The sequence below is a fragment of the Nematolebias whitei genome, chromosome 12 (genome assembly GCF_014905685.2).
Source record: "Nematolebias whitei isolate Nwh7 chromosome 12, NemWhi1, whole genome shotgun sequence".
Classification (NCBI taxonomy): Eukaryota; Metazoa; Chordata; class Actinopteri; order Cyprinodontiformes; family Rivulidae; genus Nematolebias; species Nematolebias whitei.
The window spans coordinates 43,929,913-43,943,655 of NC_056509.1; the positions used below are offsets into that span (position 1 = coordinate 43,929,913).

The 13,743-nt window shown below is 37.5% G+C and overlaps 1 protein-coding gene across 11 annotated transcripts in view; it reads right to left on the reverse strand.

Moving 5' to 3' along the window:
• Nucleotides 1-13,743, reverse strand: part of LOC119418357 (tripartite motif-containing protein 67) — a 66,841-nt gene that overhangs the window by 19,028 nt on the left and 34,070 nt on the right. For all 11 annotated transcript variants that reach the window (XM_037685634.1, XM_037685636.1, XM_037685632.1 and 8 more), the window contains one exon: nt 1,933-2,043. In XM_037685634.1, the coding sequence (XP_037541562.1) occupies nt 1,933-2,043 (111 nt within the window). The remainder of the gene's footprint in view (nt 1-1,932; nt 2,044-13,743) is intronic.

Genomic DNA, 13,743 nt, shown 5'->3' on the forward strand with positions numbered 1-13,743 from the left:
ATATGTATGTATATGTATATATGTATACATACATATATAAATAAAATATTTCGCTAACTCTCAGCTACAAATATACCAAATGCTGCATCAGTATCTTTAAAATTGACGGAGTTGTAGCCATTTTTGTGTGTTAGGGGTGGATTGGCTGTGGCAGCCATCTTGAATCCAGGTGACTCCACTGCTCACTGCGTCTCTGTCCTGCCTCCCTGGATGAATTCTGAGGTCTGGCTTCATTCGTTTGTGCCTGACGAGTGATCATTAGTGCAGTTTAAACATTAAAGAACAGGAATTGACACACACACACACCCGATCACTGCAGATGGAAATGAGAGCTGAACGAGTCCGTTAAACTGCACTCAGCTGCAAAATAAAACGTGACGGACTGAACTGCTCTGAGGCAGAAGCTGAGGATTTGAAATCGTATCCTCTGGCTTTACAGCAGATCAGTACGTTTAGTGACACGTTTGGTGTCAGATTAATTCAAACTGTGGTGAATTTACAAATGTTAATCAGCTTAAATATATCATTAAAGCAGCTTTAACTCCTCGTGAGCTTTTATTGAGGATGTCGACACTGCTGGCGATAAAGAAGCACAAAATCAATAAGTTTTTAAATATTCAGAAGAACTAAGACAAAGGAAGTCTTGCATCTCATTTTCCTCCTTTACCTTAGTTTTTTCTTCTATTAGAGATATTTTATAACTAATACCTGAGGCTCTTGCTAATATTTAGACGTTTTCTGTAAAACACATCGATAACGCTCATTCAACACAAACGCATTGGACTAAACCATTTATCCCAGCGTGTGCAGATCAATAAATACAGATTAGTTTCTGATCACGTAAACCTGCTGATGAGCAACGGTGTGAGGAGAATTTAAATCCAATAAGCTGTAGTATTAGTTAATCAAAGCTGATATTTGCAGGGAGTTCTTGTTGTTGAGCTTCAGAAACAGATAATTCCAACTAAGCTGAACAACTTATTTTATTTTCTTATTCCTTTTTTTTTGTTTGTTTTTTATTAATATTTACGTCGTAGTTGTTTAATTCCAAGTGTTCATACTTCAGGTAATTAATTCAGAAAAAAAATTGTGTGTGAATGTGTGAATGCCCACCTCTTGACTATTTTCATAGGCCTGTCACGATAACAAATTTTGCTGGGCGATTAATTGTCTCAAAAATTATTGCGATAAACGATAATATTGTTTGACATTTGACAATAATTATTGTTAAATTTAAGAAGAAATGTTGGCTAATTTTTGTGTGTAGTAACTATTTTGACTGCTAGATGGCAGTGTAAGCCTGTTTGGACAGAAGGATGGATAGTGAGGGAGCGAGCAGCGTGTCTCTTTAAGGAAAATGGGAGGGAGGCCCCTTGACGTGACATGGGCCGTCTCTCCTTCCTGTTTATTCGGTTCTCAAAATGGCGGACGCTTGGTGTGGTTTGAGCTCTTTAGCATAGCATTTTTCACACAAAGCTTTTAATAAAAAATCCGTAAACAAGTTCTCAGATTCTTTTTTCGGAGAAAAACAACTTTTTACATAAAGGCACGGGTTTCAACTGTGAATTTTGGAGCTTTGACAAGACATGTTTTTTCCCCGAGGTTGGTCCGCTCGCTTTGCTTGTCAGCTTAGCTGCTTTCAACGATCCAAAAACGCAATTTTAGATGATTAAAACGGATTTTAAAGAGAAAAGAAGCACCAGAGTTGAGCCTTTCGTCATCCAGTGTCTTCAGTAGAAAGAGAGAGACACGAAGAAACGATAAAGCCGATAAATGAAAATGAGGTCGATAATTTTTATCATGTGATTGATTGATTTATTGTTTATCACGACAGGCCTAATCCTTTATGTTTGGTTATTCGCTTTGTAAAGCCTGTTTTAAGGAACCTCCCATGCAGACAATCCTTCACACACAGACTGTCGGGTCAGATACCTGCAGGAAACCACTCGGGTCGTTCTCCTTCAGAACTTCCAGGCAGTACTCCATCATGCCGGTGGTCTGCCGCAGCTTCATGGTGCAGTGGGTGATCTGGTCACGTACCACCTGGCAAAGCCACACATCAAACATCAAACCGTGAGCCGTTAAAGTGACAACTCTATTTTAAGTGCTGAAAAACCAAAAGACTTGTTGAGTATCTGAGGACTGAACTGGAGCCCAGGTCCTGGTATGGAATTGTTGCCGAGTTCTCGTGAAATAAGATAAAATAATCAAAAAGTGAAGTTTTAGAGTTTCATTCAGGTTTTTTTTGCAGCTCATTTAGACATAAAACACAAACGTAGTCTATTGTTACATGTCTTTAAAATGTGTGGCCATCTTACAACCTTTGACGTTTACCTGCTGGAGAAAAACTAGAGCCAAAAAAAACAACATATATCGAAAGCAAACTGGTGTAAAATCCATAATAAAACTCTAACAAAGGTTTATACAGTGTGTAATAAAAACGAGCTCATTGCTTCTCCATACTGTGACTTCTGTCTGATGCAGGTAGGACAGTAAATACTCAGAAGTATTTTGTGCAATTTAACCTCAATCAAAATTAAAAAATAAATACCTGACTTTACTTTAATGTGGGGAAAAAGGCAAAAAAAAAATCAGTGAAGCAGTTAGAAAGCTAACAGCACTCGTTCAGTCTTTACGTGCAGATAAAGTTCATTAGATCGCAGCTAAAAAGTTAGGACTTCCTGCTGAAATGTTTCTTTAAAAACCAGAAAAAGCAATTTATGCTCAAAAGGTTAGCGCAAAACAAATAATAAAACTGGTTGCAAGACAGTTCATTTACTTTTAAAACCCCAAAACCAAAAAAAAATCCAGAGTTTGTGAACCTTTTTCGCACTGAAAATACTTAAACTTAAAATATGTAAAAACTGAAACATGAAAGTTATTTAAAAGTATCATTCTTTAGGTTAAAATCCTTCAAAAAACACACTCAGAGTGACTGTGATTCAGTGTGCTCTGTATTATTAGAAATGTATTAAAAAAAATCTAAATATTACTAAAATTACATAAATATTACTCTAAATATTTATGTCCTAAAAAGAAGGTATGGTGTTAAAAATAGCCGTCTCTTAGTGTGTTTGTCTACGCTCTTTACCACTTTAAATACAAACATAAGAGCTAACACCTGGAGCAACCTTAACTATTAAATGTTATAATAAAAAAGTTATTTTAAAATATAAAAAAATATCAAATAAAATGTAATCAAATAAATATAATTTGGAAGAAAATTTTGATGATAAAAGCAATGCTAAAAAGTAAAAAGATTACTTTTTACCAGTGAAGCATCAAATGAGGGTCCCCAGATAACCTCCATAAATCAAATTAAATTAAATAAGGTCAGCAACAGCACATCTTGGCCATATTTATGTATAAAAAACAAAATAAATACAATAATCATAAATCAATAAAAAATAGTAGCACGCTCTTAAGGCTGCTTGTATTGTCATTATGACTTTGTTAATTAAGGATGTTAGTAAAGTTGTGTATTAAAAATCTAATTTGGGGTGGGAAGACTCAGATTATACTTTGTGGGTCAGAAGCTGAAAAGTTTAGGAAGCACTTGTTAAAAGTGTCCACGAGTCCAAGACCCAACCAGGCAACGATGTCGTGTCTCCCCATCTACCAAACTAATCACTGATCAGAAGGATGTGAATTCAGACTTCTTTTCAGTTCTTGTGTAAGACAACCCGTTCTGCTGCAGGTCACATTTTCAGCCCAAGTTTTCATGAAAATTCATCTTGGGAAAGATCCAACTTGACGTTCTCTTTCTGAAACACCAGCTCTGGTCCATGGCTGCAGATGTTTTATGTATTTCTATACCTGACAGCTTTTAGTTTCTATCATAGGTGTCGCATCAACTATATGGGAAGGGAACATGCCCCCCCCGACCCCACATTTAAAAAAATATTAATTTGGACCCCCCACATTTACTATGAAATATTAGTTGACCCAGCGCTATTTCTATTCTTTGTGAACAAATCAATTCCACTTGATTAACAGGAGAAAACTCAAACCACTAAAAAGTCCACTCCGGGTTTTCCTGGTTACCTACAACAACTTGACACCACATGCAGTTTCCTCTAGGTCACTTGGCTTGGCAGGGCGCTCATCTCGTCCGAGTTTTTCCTTGATAGGGTGGGGGGAGGAGGGGAGTGAGATGCCTCTGTGTTGCACGCTAGCTTAGCGCTATGTTAGTGCCGGCCGTTGTTGACCGGGGTGTGCGGATTAGGATGCATGAAAGAAGCGGAGCATGCTCTATTCACACAAGGGGAGCTGTTGGTCAGGCTACTTCTTGTTGTGGTGTGTTCTCTAGAATAGTTACTGAATCAAATGTTTGCTTATGTAGGTAAATGTAGATGTTTAACAAGCCGTTAAAATACACCAGAATGCAGGAAATGGAATCTACTTTATTCAAAAGTTTTCTGGGGAGGATCCCCCAGACACCCCGCACTCCCACCAGTGTGTCTCCCTCCTCCCCCCACAAAACAAATGCTTCTGATGCCATTGATTTCTACTGTTTGTGTTGCCTGTGTTTCAGACTGCAGATTATTAGGTATAGATGTACGGCATCTGAGTTCTTTAAAGCTGTTAAAGTGCATCAGGTTGCGCTGGGTTTCAGTCTTATCATCCTGTTGGCAAACTGAAGGGCGTGTATAGGAAAATAAAACACAGAGTGGATCAAGTGTTTGGAACTGGCTGATCATATATTATATTTTAATTCCATGACTGGAACACAACTGTGAATATTTCTGGAAGCATTTCTATGTCGCGTAAACACAAACAGATAAATACACCCACGTGTGTTGTAACGACTGAACTCTGAGCCAGATTTAAATGATAATTTACACATTTTCTGAGCTGGGGGGTGAGCTGATGCTTCAAGTGAAGGAGTTCAAGTGGTTTGTTCACGAGCGAAGGAATGGAGCGTGAGATCGACTGACGGATCAGTGCAGCTTTGGCGGTATTGTGGACTCTGCGCCGGTCTGTTGGGGTGAGGCGGTAGCTGAGCTGTAAAGCTCTCTGTTTACCAGTTGGTCTACGTTCCAACTTCCTACCCTGACCTGTGGTCAAAAACTGGGTAGTGAACAAAAGATTGTGGATACAGGCAGGGGATTTTTTTCAGGGTAACTGGATTTTTCCTTAGAGATAGAGTGATAAGGTCAGTTATCCAGTTATCTACCTCGTAAAATCAGACCTAACATGCCCAAGAATCTGAGATTGCCTTTCTGCCTTGCCTTTTATCCTCCCAGACTCTGATCGAGGTGGCAGCTTCTGTTTTTCCTCCCCCGTTTTTCCTTCTTCCTTCACTGCTCTCTGTATGTCTGAAGCGCTTGGGTCACATCTCCCGAACATAAATTAAGAAGATTATGGATTTGGTATTGTGGGCATTCAACTCTATTGATAAGATTTTTTCATCAAAGCGACAAGGTCCTGGAGAACCGGCGTGTCCAGCTGAGACTCACGCTGTGGGGTACGTCATGGATTCGTGGGGAGTGTGGCAGATGATGTGCATCACAGTCCTGTCTCAGGAGGATGTTGAAGATGTTTACATATTTGGAATTATGATAGCAGGGACTCTGCTTTTTGGCATCGGTGGGGCTCTGTTTTATTGACTTTTGAAGAAGACGGCGGGAACAGTTTCGGCCATGGAAAAGCTTCCGAGTCAGTGTGAAGGTTTGGTCCTCGCTGTGGGAACTTTGAATCATCTGGTTTACGAGCTTAGCCGTAAGGTGGAGGCGATTGAGAATCACAGGCCACCTGCGGCTTCTGGGACTCATCAGCGTGGTGGGTTCAACCTTGAAGGAGACTCATAGCATGGATCAGTGGAATGGAATCTCACAATTAGGCATTTTCGGAACCAGAACGCCCAGATGGATTCAAGGCTGGAAAAAAGTAATCTGTCTGCCTGAAGAAAAACAAGAATCAAGCTTATCTGAATCTGACTCCCCGACAGCCTCGGAGACAGGCCGACTATCAAATTTCTCCTGGGACATGAGTACCCAAGGACAAAAGCTTCATCTATCTTTGTGCACTCCGCCCATCTTTCGGACGACTGTACGTACATATTCGCGTTGTACCTCGGTGCAATTCCAATACATTTTATTCTGATTCTGATTCTGTGATTAGATGTAGCACATGAGCAACTTGATTTTACCTTTCATAAAAAGTTTAGGTTTTTCTTGCTAAATATTGATAACGGCTGTTCTCTTTCGATTTCCGGTCTTACACTTAGCCTCAAAAGTGATCAAGTTTAAATAATAAAAACTCTGTCTTTTCGATTTCTTCACAAAAAAAAAAAAAAAAGCAACAACCTGGCTTGTCTGAAGTCGTAACGATCTTGGCCCCGTTAACGGAGAGCCATGTTTCTGCAGTGGATTCCACCACTTTGTCAGGGAGAGCCTGCAAGACTTTTTCAGAGGTTGCTATGAGCACTGTCATCATTTATTGTTTAGCTTTTTTTAAAAACTCACCCATATTTCACCACATTCACAATGTTTAACCTGACCTCCACGCTGCACAACAAACATCAGGTTTTAATCGTTAGGTTGGAGATTGGACAGAAAGCGTCTCGTAACTTTAGCGACTCTCAGATAATTAAAACCGTCAGCAGAATGAATCAAAGTTAATTAGATGGAGTCTCCGCGATTAGTCGCCTCGTTTGTTTGATGGTTAATGAGATCACAGCGAATTATTCGGCTGTCGACTGCAGTCAGAATGAAATATGATGACCATGAAGAGCGAGGGCAAAAAAATAAAAAATATATTATTTACATGTGTTGAATACGTAGCTATATAACATTTTATTAGAATAATTGACTTATGCTGTTTTTTTTTTTGTTTTATCATGAAACTGATGTCTAATGTTAGATTTAAATTTTGATTTTCTGATTAAATGTTCTGATTTGGGCACGTTTGCATTTAAAATTCTGATCTAACAGTGTGAGCGTTTATGAAGCATTCACAATATTGTGATCCATTTTAATTCAGTATGTTTTCCGCATCTTTCTCGTCCCGCAGTTTTCAAGTCATTTCAACAAATCATAAATCAAAATGTTCAGCTCTTTCAGGACAATCCTGCTATGACTTTTGGTTTTGGTGCAGCTTTAGCTTTTTGAAATATTTAGCTTTTTCTGCCTTTTTTTTTTCTTATATAAAATGAATTGAGCTCATTTTACATCCTTCAAATCTTTAGATCTGTTTACAACCTTTTGCTGCTCCTTTCACATTTTGGTCTGGTTCAGCTTCCTTGTGCAAATTTGAACTTTTTTCAGCTACTTTCAGCTACTGTCAGCTGGTTTTTTTCAGCTGTTTTGTGGTCCTTTCAGCTTCTTTCTGTTAACTATATTTTTGTGCTTCTAACTTCTTTCTCCTAATTTCAGCTTGTTATGCTACTTTCTGTTTCTTTATGCAAGTTTAATCTTTTTCTGACTTTTCAGCTACTATTTAGCTGTTTTTATGCTAATTTTAGCTTTTTCAGCTAATTCCACATTTTTTGCAGTAATTTCAACGTTTTTCATCCTAATTAAGCAGAAATGTGCTCTCTCCACTTCCTTCTGGTAATTTATGCTTATTTCTGCTTTTTTAGTAGCTATGGTACTTTTCAGCTGTATTTTATCTAGATGGTGAAACGTTTCAGCCAAAAAGAAACGGTCCAGATGACCTGACTGAAAATTGTTGGATTGTATACCTGGATTATTGAGCGTGGACTGTTTTGTATTTTATCTAATTTCAGCCATTTTCAGATAATCTCAACTTTTTTGTGCTCATTTCAGCTACATTCAGCCTAATTTGGCAAACGTTCTTTTCACTTTCTTCTGCTAATTTAAGCTTGTTCTACCCTTTCAGCTACCTTTTTAGCATATTTTAGCTATTTTTGGCTGTTTTCAGATAAATTCAAGTTTTTCATGGTAATTTTTGCTACTTTCAGCCTAATTACCTTATTACTGCTAATTTCAGCTTGGTATGCTCGTTTCACCTATTTTTGCTATTTCAGCTACTATTTAGCTCTTTCTAGGCTAATTTTAGCTTTTCCAGCTAATTCCACTTTTTTATTTTTTTTATTTTTTAGCTTATTTCAGCTCTTTCTGATACTTTCTGGTAGTTGACGCTTCTTTCTGCCTTTCAGATTACTTTTTAGCCATTTATTTGCTAATTTCAGCTATGGTATTTTTTACCTATTTCAGCAAATATGTTCTTTCTGCTTTCTTTTGTTAATTTAGGCTTTTTGTTCCATTTCAGCTACATTTCAGCATGTTGTTTTAGCTAATTTCTGCTGCTTCTCAGCAAGTTCTTTAATAAGCACTCACACTGCATTTTTTGCAGGAAATGCATTTTCTCTAGTTCTATATTATTTCTGTTAAATAGTATTCTTTTTTAAATTTTGCCTTTCGGGTCACGTTGACAAGCCTCATCCCTTATGTCCCGTGTAAACAACGGGAAGTTTAATGCGTAACACTTCGCTGAGCTTCTCATCTATTTCGTTTTCCTTCAGTCCTGCAGACGCTCTGCAGATCTGGTTTCAGGGCTATTCCCGTTTCTTTCACACGTGTGTGGAATGAGTTTGACAGTGTGAATATTGAAACGTGTTAATACAAATCTCCTGCTTGCAACCAGACACATCCCCAGCACGAGCCGGAGTCTCCATAACTCCCTCTGAGCCACGCTTCATTTCAAGTTCAGAGCTGACGTTTAAAATACTGAAGGGAACAGCAGTGAAGGCAGAATATATAAATGTTTTAAACATTATTAAGCAAAGCAGAAAGTAACTTACATCAATGTTTTATTCAATGTGTTCACACCGCAAACAGAAACGTAAATGTAGTTTGGGTTTTGAACGTACATAAATGTGCATCTTGAGTAATTTTTAAGCAAAGTAAACAAAAACTGACGGCAGTAGAGCAAAAAATAAAAATTAAAAAAGACTAAAATTAAACAACTAACATTGTTTGAAGGAATGCGTATCACCCAGTAAGTTTGACACGTTGGTCATCTTGTGCTGGGAAAAGACCGAGTCATAGCTTCAGTCCAAAAAGAACGTTAGGAGTGAAAGCTAAAAGCTAACATTAAGATTAAGCCAGCTAACAGCTAAAAATAACAAAATGCTAATAAAAATATAAATCCTGGATAAACTAAGTAGCATAAGGCTAGCTGAGTGGTATCAAAAAGCTAAGCAAAAGAATAGTCAAAAGATAAATTTAGCAGAATGGCAGCTAAATACTAAAAGTAGCAAAAGGCTGGCTTCAAGATAAATGTGGTACAATGATAGTTAAAAACTTTAGGTAGCAAAAGGTTATTGAAATGATAAATAAAGAATAATTGTAGCTAAAAGTAGCAACATTTTGGCTAAAAGGTAAATGTAGAATGATAGCTAAAAGTAAAAGTAGCAGAATGACACATTAAAGCTAAATGTAGCAGAATGGTGGCTAAAAGCTGAAAGTAGCAAAATGTTGAATAAAAGCTAAATGTATCCAAGTAGTAGCTAAAATGTAAAAATAGCAGAATGGTAGCTAAATGTTAAAAGCAGCAGAATAGTGTCTAAAAGCTAAAAGTAGCAAAATGTTAACTAAAAGCTAAAATGTAGCTAAAAAAAAAGGTAGTTAAAAGTTAAAAGTAGCAGAATGAGAGCTAAAAACTAAAAGCAGCAAAATGATAATATTAAAGCTAAATGTAGCAGAATGCTGACTAAAAGCTAAAAGTAGCAAAATGTTAACTAAAAGCTAAATGCAGCCAAGTAGTAGGTAAAAGGAAAAATAGCAGAATGGTAGCTAAATGCTAAAAATAGCAAAATGATAATATTAAAGCTAAATGTAGCAGAATGGTGACTAAAAGCTCAAAGTAACAAAATGTTAACTAAAAGGTAAATGTAGCCAAATGGTAGTTAAAACGTAAAAATAGCAACATGCTAGCTAAAAGCCTAATGTTGCAGAGCAGTAGAGAAAATATAAAAGTAGCAACAGGCTAACTAAAAGCTGAATGTAGCAACAACAAAAAAAACATAGCAAGTATGCTGAAGCAGATTTTAAATATATATTTTCAAGGAATTAAACAAATCTTAATGTATTTTATGGTAAATATATTTACTCTGAATAAAACTCTGAAAAGTATAAACATTACAAAAACCAAAAGTCTTTTTTTTTTTGTATGTCTTCTATTGTGCAGCCAACCCGTCTGCTCCAGGATTTATTTTAAATGTCCTTTGGTTTTTATTTGAAGCACTAAGTGCTCATGTTTGGACCTTCATCCCTTAAAGCGTTCAAACTGATGGAAGCTGATCAAAGCTTTGAAGATGGTCGAACACAAAGCACACAAACTGCATTCATGTGTGATATTAAATGTGCTGCTTTTAAAGGATTAATCTTGATAAATATCTGCCAGCCAGGTTAAAGAAAATCCTTCATACTTTTCTTCATTTGAACGTCTGGTCAGAGAAAAAAAAATAAACAGATTAAAAAGCATCGAACATCAAAGGAGTTAGCAGGAAAACTGTCTAGACATGAGCTGAAACGGTTTGCTCATTTCATAAAGTCTTTCTTAAAACTGTGGTTAATTTCAATTTAGCACAAGGTGATCCAACAAAACCATCAGATCCATAAAGTCAAAGATGTTTGTTTACAAACTCTGCAATGTTGGTTTTCATGGTGACAAATTATTCTTTTAAAACATTTAGTTATTTATTTTATCTATGGATATGGCGTAATCGTACATTAATGTATGGATATATGCACCTTTATGCACACGCGTTCAAACATCACACACACGTGACCTGTGCTGGCAAAATTAGAATGAAAATAAAAATTTAGATTTTTACCATAATTCAGATTTGCATAGAAATAAGTCCATAAATACACCATGGAGTGATAACATCGATCTGTTTTTAAATATAAGATTTCTGACAGGTATGTCTTCAGAAAGTTTTTTTTTTAATCACAACCCTTTAAATTTCCTTTTAATTTGGCCTGCATATAGCTAGGAAATCCCTTCGTATAATCACTGTGAAAGTCTGGAAAAACCCATTTTAAATTTAAGTCTGGACATTCGGACGACATCACTCCAGGTTAATAAAAATCAAGTTTTCAAAACTGGCATTCTCTTAAAGGGCAGCGCGGTGGTGCAGTTGGTATAGCTGACGCCTCGCAGTGAGAAGGTTGCGGGAACCAATCCCGGCCGGGGGGCTATTCTGGGTGGAATTTGCATGTTCTCTCCGTGCATGTGTGGGTTTTCCTCGGGTGCTCCGGTTTCCTCCCACAGACCAAAAACATGCATGTTAGACTGATTGGTAACTCTAAATTGTCTCTAGGTGCGAGAGAGTGAATGGTTGTTTGTCTCGTTTGTCTCTATGTGTCCCTGTGATGGACTTGAGACCTGTCTAGGGTGTCCCCCACCTCTCGCACTGCTGAATATGGGCACCAGTGACCCCAGCAACCCGAACAAGGAAGGAAAAGGATGAAGTGGGTAAAGATAATGGATGGAAACTAATTCATGAAGGAAATTCTCATGATTTTATTTCTAAAATTTACTCTTTTCTGTTGAATAATGGTCCTAAAACTGTTCTACACTGGTCCAGAGGGAGGCGGGAGGCGGATCTGAACACCACAGTCGACAAACGTTTACAGTCAGATTTATGCCAGGACAGTCTATATCAGCTGAATGTCCGCTTCAGTAAAAAGCACCAAAAGATAAAACTCACAAAATGCTAGCTAAAAGCAGCAAAAGATTAGTTAAAAGCTAAAAGTCGATAAATACTAGCTATAACGAACATAGAAAAAAATAAACTAAATGTAACAAAGGCTAACTAAATGCTAAAAGTAACAAAAGAATCAGAACACTAAAAATAACAAAAGACTAGCTAAATGCTAAAAGTAGCAAAAAGCTAGGTAAAAGCTAAAAGAACTAAAAGGTTTGTTAAACATGAAAGAAAAAGGCTTATTAAATGTAATAAAAGCTTAGTTAAAAATCAAAGTAAAACACATCAAGGGTAAAAGAACAAAAGGATAGTTCAAAACTAAGGTTTTTTTTTTAAATGTAAGCTAAAAGTAGGCAAAAGGCTAGCTAAAATATAAAGGTAGCAAAACATCAAAACAGTAAAAGAACTGAAAGTAGTTTAAAGCTAAAATTAGCTAAATGTAAGCTAAAAGTAGGTAAAAGGCTAGCTAAAAGCTAACATAGGGAAAGACAAGTTAAAAGTAACAAAAAGTTAACTTAAAGCCCAAAGTAACAAAACATTTTTTTTTAAATCTACCAATAAGCTAGCTAAAAGCCAAAGCAACAACTGAAACAAACTTTTGAAAACGTTCTTCATTACAAAATCCAACAGTCTTCTGAATGAGCTGAACATGCTGATATATGAACGACTAAATAATTAAACGTACAGATTAAAAAAAAAATGGGAAAACAGCCCGCATGCACACAAAGATGTTTAACGAGGCGTCAGCTTGAACTTGATTTTGACGTTTCTGCACAGGGATGTTACTGAAGTGCACATTCTCATAATAACGACATAAAAGTCATTTTATTGTGACAATGTTTTACAGCTGCTCAGCAAATACATTTTGATTTACTTCTCACCAGTAGTCTACGTGAGTAGCTGGTAGTCAGTTGTTTACGATAAACGTTGTCCAAGTATTTAAGATTGAATATTGGCCGTCTCTAACGCCTCCTCCTCTCTTCTTCTTCTCAGTCTTCCTCACAGCCGAGGGCTTTGTGCCATCTTAATAAATCTCAACCCACAGCCTGCAGATAATGACTACAGCTGTCCTAGGGGCTTCCGTCTAACACCCCCCACCCCCAGCTCCTCTCTCTTCCCTCGCCTTGAGCCAGACGGTCACACGGCCGGCGGGCACGTTGAGGCTGGGCAGATGTCCAGTTTATACAATGATGAAGCAAAACAAACAAAATAAAAATATTAGGAGTTTTTTGCAGAGTTTAATTGAATCCAAGACTGAGATTTTTTATTTATTTGTATTATTTATTATTTGTATGCTGTGTGGCTTTTACTCCTTGTTGATAAATGAAAGAAACTTGAAAAGTAACGTGTGCTAAACACACAACGGCATCGATTTTATTAACTTTAATGTAAACGTGGCCTGTAGTTCACAAGCTGTGTCGTATTAAATGTAAGTGTCGTATTAAGATAGTACATTTGTTGGTTTGTGGACAATAGATGAACCAGAGACACAAGGAGCTGAAGAAACAAAAAAACACCAAATAACTTATTTAAAAACTAAACAGACTGATGGTGCAGTAATAACTACTAAACAAACTCAAGGAGACACTGAGGAGAACCAGACATGGCATAAAGTGCAACAATGATCCACTGCAGATGAAAGAGGGCAGTGTTTCCTCTAGGTCACTTGCCTTGAGCGCAGTCATCTCTTCGAGGAGAGATGTGCTCTACTTTTGTGCCAGCAGTTGTCAACGGAGGGGGGTGATGCGTGATTTTAGCTAGCCTTTTTAGCTAGCGCATCTGTATTGCATGCCGCTAGCCTAGAGCTAAGTCAGTGCTGCAAGTTGTCGATGGGGGGGGGGGGGGGGTGTTGCATGAGAAGCGGAGCGCTATGTCAATAGTTTTTAGCTAGTGTGTCTGTATTGCGCGCTGCTAGCTTAGCGCTATGTCAGTGCCGGCAATTGTCGACGGAGGGTGGAGAAAGGGGAGGATCTGTGTGAGAAGAGGAGCGCTACGTCAGTAGCTTTTTAGCTAGCGCATCTGTACTGTGCGCTACTAGCTTAGTGCTACGTCAGAGCTGGCAG